Source organism: Helianthus annuus, chromosome 14 (genome assembly GCF_002127325.2).
Source record: "Helianthus annuus cultivar XRQ/B chromosome 14, HanXRQr2.0-SUNRISE, whole genome shotgun sequence".
Classification (NCBI taxonomy): Eukaryota; Viridiplantae; Streptophyta; class Magnoliopsida; order Asterales; family Asteraceae; genus Helianthus; species Helianthus annuus.
This window is the reverse complement of record NC_035446.2, coordinates 109,443,401-109,449,022: the sequence shown is the minus strand read 5'-3', so window position 1 is coordinate 109,449,022 and position 5,622 is coordinate 109,443,401. Positions and strand designations below refer to the sequence as shown.

Here is a 5,622-nt window from a genome sequence, read left to right as displayed (position 1 = left end):
GTATGCCTGATACTTGTGGGTATGTTCGATATCCAACGGGTATTGTGACACGGTTTTACAATCGGATATGAGTATGAGATTACCAATACTCGACCCAAACCCGACCTATTGTCATCCTTATCCACACTTTTGACTTGTGTGGACACTCTAACCTTGATCTGACCCTTGACGTTCGCAAGGGCGCAGCATAGTGGGGGCGGGAGTGGGCGACCAACCCCCCGAACTTTTCTTTTCGCTCAGTAGTGGAGAGTATGTAGTTTTCGTATAGAAATTTTTGGGTATATACGTTTTTGACCCTCCGGTCGGAATCTCAAACATCGCCACTGGAAATACATGTGTTTTGCTCCTATCTTTAACCGGCTAAGGGTTTCAATTCACGATCACTTTGTTCTCTCGATAATTAGTTTAATGTCCATGGTTATTTGCCTGATTCTCTTGACTAAGTAGTAAGTAGCATGCATAATGATAAAAATGACTTTACAACCATACATTTCTTTGACTATGTGTAGTGGTGGTGTATGTGAAATGTGAAAAAGCGTGCTACATAGGTAATGTACTGTTTCACATTTCACACCAAGAAACATATGTTGTAGAGAGGTGAAATGTAAAACATGGTAGTCGGTTGAGGTGGCTCTACATTATTTGTTTATATATCATTTAATATGATCAACACTTTTTATTGTATGGCAACTCTGACCTTGGCCTTGATCTCACACGAGATGTGCGCATACTTTGCTTCTATCTCTAATCGGCTAAGCGTTTCAGTTCACGACCACCTTGTTCTCTCAATAATGGGTTTAATGTCCATAGTTATGGGCTTGATTCTTTTGACCAAGCAGCATGCATAATGATAAAAATGACTTTACAAACATATATGAGAACAATTCTTAGGGGGGGGGGGGTGATCACTCATCACTCACAACATCCAATCAAGTTCCGTCATATCATCAACCATTATTCCATCACTCACAATCTTTTTTAGTGGAAATGCCTATCACTCACAACACCAACAATAACCCCTCACACCCCCTCACATTCTTTCCTCATCACGCATTGATTTTATCACGGAAACAATCCTTCACGCGTTGAAGTATGTTGGTGGCGGTGGAAAAATTGAAACTTCCACGCGTGAAGAATTCCATCACGGTAAAGAAAGCCTCCCACCCCGCTTGCCCTTAGACTATACGCTCTGGTGAATGTGAAAAACTTGTGGGCTAGGATTTGGACCTAGACACCTTGGTCAATGTTACCAAGGACGCTTGAATCCATTTATTGGATCGTCTACAAATATGTTCCAACAAGTAGGTTCATGGACACCGGTGTCTTATTCATGACGCTACATCAGTACATCCTATCTTGGGGCATGTTTGGCTAAGCTTTTTGAAACAACTTATTGACTTATTGGCTTTTTGAAAAGTTATAAGCTCAGATGATGTTTCGCAATGAGCTTGTATGTGAGGGGAAAAATGACTTTTCCAAAAAGTCACTCCATACTAATTACTAACTTTTCCAAAAAACCAATAAGTCAATAAATTGTTTTAAAAAACTTAGCCAAACATGCCCTTGGACTTGAACGATATAATACAAGATCCGAAGACCATCCCGCTTCGGGTAGGGGGTAACCGGTCTTGGTGACCCGGATTGCATCAAAGCGCTTCCAGTGGATTTTGAATCATCTTCTTCACCACTAAATTCATCGGACATTTGCAGGTGAAGTCTTTCCTATTTTACATTGCAAGGTTTTTGTTTTACCATGAATGATAGATAATATGGGGTGAACTGTATTGAAAGTATGCATACCAACTGCTCGATGAAATGCCTGTATGAGAATTGCATGATTATTTCAATACAAATTTGTGATTTAAGATGACCAAAGTAATTAACACTCAATAGCTATGGTATAATATTATTCTCATTATTCTTGGTGTTGCAAATTGAGTTGAAGTTGATGCATTTTGAGTTTGATTTGCTGGTTTTGTATGGGCTGCTAGGATCAGTGGGTATAATATAGCTGCTGATAATAAATTAGATATGTCTTGTGTGCTTAAGTTGATCTACAAAAATAAATTATTACTGCTGTTATTTTGAGTGCTCAACTGTTAGCTCTCTGAATATGTGCTAATGTGTGTGCAGTGTGCATATATGCAATTCTAAAACCAAACCAGTAAAAGAAAAGCCATCCTTAGTTTATATCATATGCCCGATTTTACCGCGGGCCCAATAACGTCCTATTGTATGCTCAGGTTTCATCTGCCTATGGATAGTAAAATTGTGCTCAATGTTATGTGATCAGATTCACCTATGTATGACTTTTAGTAGTAAATATTGAGGTACCAACATGGTAACATATAAATAAGTAAAAGGATTACATGAATGAAGACACAACACTGCTAAACTACTTTCGGTTTGGAGAAGTGAGAATCAAGTTAACCTTCCGCATTAATCTCAATAGATATCCAAAATAAAGCCACTTACTCTTATCAGATTATAAGTGTTCCTAACGAGATTTACCGTAGTGCAACGAACACAAGTATATGCAGCCAAAAGATACGAACAAAAGGCGGTTAACTCTTAAACTTTCTTTTAAAAAAGAAACAGTTGTATAAACATAATTATAAAAATCAAACACTATTAATCAATAAAAAAAATGGATAGGTTAACAATTGTTGAACCCGATTTACACTTATTTCCGAGAGAAATAATGTGCCTCGTATGCATAGTTAGCATGGTGGAAGATCTTTAGGCGGAGGACGGACTGCCTGATCTTTTCCCGGTCCATCTTCCACCACAAACGCGGTCTTTAGTCCCCACCCAGTATGCAACTCCAAATGACAGTGAAAAAACCAAACACCAGGGTTGTCGGCTCTGAAACGGATCGCTGACCAACCACCTGTGGGAACACCAACCGTGTTTCTTTCTGGTGGATCTACCAAGTTGTACTTGGCTGGATCCTTAGCCGGATCGAAATTCCCAACACCTGTTCCAACCACAAAGAAGTTGTAGCCGTGAAGGTGAAACGGGTGGGACTCGACGCTTAGTAAATTGGTGTCCTGGATCACAAGTTCCACCGTTGAATTGAAGGGGATTTGGCTCAGTCTCGTTCCATGAGTAGTGAAAAGGTTCGCGGTCAAGGGTGCACCCGTGTAGTTAAAAGCTTTTGGTGGCTTATCGGGGAAATCAGCTGTAAACACCCCCTTCATGTTCGAGTAGTGAGCTTGAAGAAGAGCGGTTTGCGGCATCACAAAGGTAATGTTGTTCAGTGAAGCCGAAAGCCGGGTTCCATTGATACAAGTAGGACACACGCTCTTCCCTAATCCGACAGTGAAGAAAAGATTACGGTCAACTTTTAAGGGCACGTTAGCTGGAAAGTTAGGAGTGTTGAGGCTTCGAAGCATTTTGTTATAACTTAACGCAAAAGCGGTGTCGTTTGGTGATGGTAGCTGAGGAAGTGATGGGAGAACGGTGTTGGGAATGCCTTTGTACTGGAGGATTGCGGTGGCGGTTTTATTGTCCACAGGAATGGGAACGTCCTGGAAGGGGCGGACCGCCATAAAGTAGCGGCCTGGAGCACTGTTGGCGTAAACCAAAACATTTGTTGTTTGGCCAGGAGCGATTAGTATAGCGGAGGTGGTAAAGGGCTTTGTGTAGACGGCGTCTATCTCAACCACCGTCATGTTATGGCCTGCAATTGCAAAAAAGAGCTCGTCGTTGAGGGCGGCATTTGCAATCCTCAGAAGGTATTTCTTCCCTTGCTCGACTTCCATCGCAAAGGTATCTGATCGAAAAACACACAAAAACGATTATATTTATGGTTTAGTTAGTTATACGACTGTTTAAGTTTATGGATGCACGTCTTACGTTTTTCGGAGCATGGAAAGAGTGGTCCAGGTTTGCCATTGATGGTGTGGGCATCAGACATGTTCGGGGGTAAACCCATGGAATTACCCTGCTTCACTATCTCCTCTACGTCGCCATGCCACCATTCACCGAAGACCAATACGTGTTCGTTGTCGGGCTTTGGGAACGGATAAGGGGTTCCTTGTTGGGGCAAGATGACGATTGCGCCATACACCGTGGCTCTGAGCCAAAGAATATGAGCATGCCACCATAACGTGCCTCTTTGTCCTGTAACATTGAAGTCATAGACGTAGCTATTTCCTGTCTTGATCGGGCATTGTGTTATGTATGCCGGTCCATCTGCCCATCCATTAGCGTATTGTTTCAACCCATGCCTACAAAATAGAAAATGTGACTCATTATATTTACTCAAAATAATATATATGAATGGTTTTGAACTAGTATACCAATGAATTGACATATTGTATTGTGCATGATTTGTTACGTTGATAACAACTCTATCGCCTTCTCTAGCGTAAATGGTAGGGCCCGGAAACATCCCGTTGACAGTAACAATAGGCTTCGCATGGCACAACCGGCTTACATTGCTCACTTGTACCTATTCGTTAGTCATACATAAATACAAAAAAAAAAAAAAAACTATATGTGATCGGTTTATTTGCATGTGGAAAAAACCTAAAACTAATACGTGATACTCTTTACTGCAGATGAATCATTTTTACATAGCATGTCAGGAAACCAATGACTCACATTAAACTGATACTTCTTGGTGGCGGCTTCCGCCTGAAGAGAAACCAACGACACCAGGAAAAGCATGCCAAGAAGGAAGCTGGAACCACCGCTAGACACCATTTTTTCCGATGAATGAAGAGGGGAAATGAAGCTGGTAGATATATGGACATGCATATACACACTGACATGTATATATACATGTGTAGAGGTTTGGTGAAGGAGAAGTAAGTTAGATGCAAATGAAGACTTGGAAGTCAAATATGTGTAGATGAGAGGTTTACAAAAGAATTAAATAATGTGTGTTGTTAAGTTTGTATTTTGGGAATTAAGATTGTGAGAATGAAGAAGAGAGGTACATAAGGCCAACTCTCTTGCTCATTTCTGTCTTCCCTCTTGAATTCAACGTGTACTTTATCGTGAAGCAAAAGAAAGATATTTATAACCTGAATTGGTTAATGATATTGCTTAAATTAGTTTTGAAAATTATAAAATAGCCCAGGGGATTATTGTTATTTATGGACCAGTCGGAATTTTTTTATAAGTGACAAAAACCAAAGAGAAATGAGATAAACTGAATTCACACATTCATTCTATTTAACATTACAATATATAGAGATATACATAACCATAAACCCTAAAGCACATAAGTAATGGGTTGGGCCTAAAATGTCTGGTTTCCTAAAGCCCATAAGTAATGGGTTAGGCCTAAAATGTCTGGTTTATAACACTTCCCCTCAGACATTTAGAATTATACACAGTTTAACAACATACTTCAGGATGATATTAAATAGGTACTTCAGGACCTGAATAAATAAACTGATACTACTGGATCAGCTATGCTGCCTCATTAAAAACCTTACTAACAAACCCAGTGGGAGAAAACTTAGTTACGGGAAAAAGAGTACAGCGTGTATAATTCTCCCCCTGAATTCAAAAAACATCTTTCAATCTACGAAGACCGATCTTTTGTGAACAGGTCAGCTAAATTTTTACTTCTTTCTGCAAGTCATAAGTTGAGAAGAACTTTGGTGA

The 5,622-nt window shown here is 40.0% G+C and overlaps 1 protein-coding gene across 1 annotated transcript; it reads right to left on the bottom strand.

Moving 5' to 3' along the window:
- Positions 1–2,548: 2,548 nt before the first annotated feature.
- LOC110908972 (laccase-11) lies at positions 2,549–4,737 on the bottom strand. Its single transcript, XM_022153976.2, has 4 exons — positions 4,609–4,737; positions 4,305–4,456; positions 3,859–4,232; positions 2,549–3,775 (listed from the first exon to the last, which is right to left on the bottom strand). Exons 1-4 carry the CDS (start codon positions 4,708–4,710, stop codon positions 2,721–2,723), a joined length of 1,683 nt encoding a protein of 560 aa, XP_022009668.2. The 5' UTR covers positions 4,711–4,737; the 3' UTR covers positions 2,549–2,720.
- Positions 4,738–5,622: the final 885 nt, after the last annotated feature.

Coding starts and splice junctions, on each gene's coding strand:
- LOC110908972 (XM_022153976.2), bottom strand. CDS start 4,710: ATGGTGTCTAGCGGTGGTTCCAGCTTCCTTCTTGGCATGCTTTTCCTG. Junction 4,233..4,304: donor TACAATATGTCAATTCATTG/GTATACTAGTTC, acceptor TCTATTTTGTAG/GCATGGGTTGAAACAATACG. Junction 3,776..3,858: donor CTTTCCATGCTCCGAAAAAC/GTAAGACGTGCA, acceptor TTTTTCGATCAG/ATACCTTTGCGATGGAAGTC.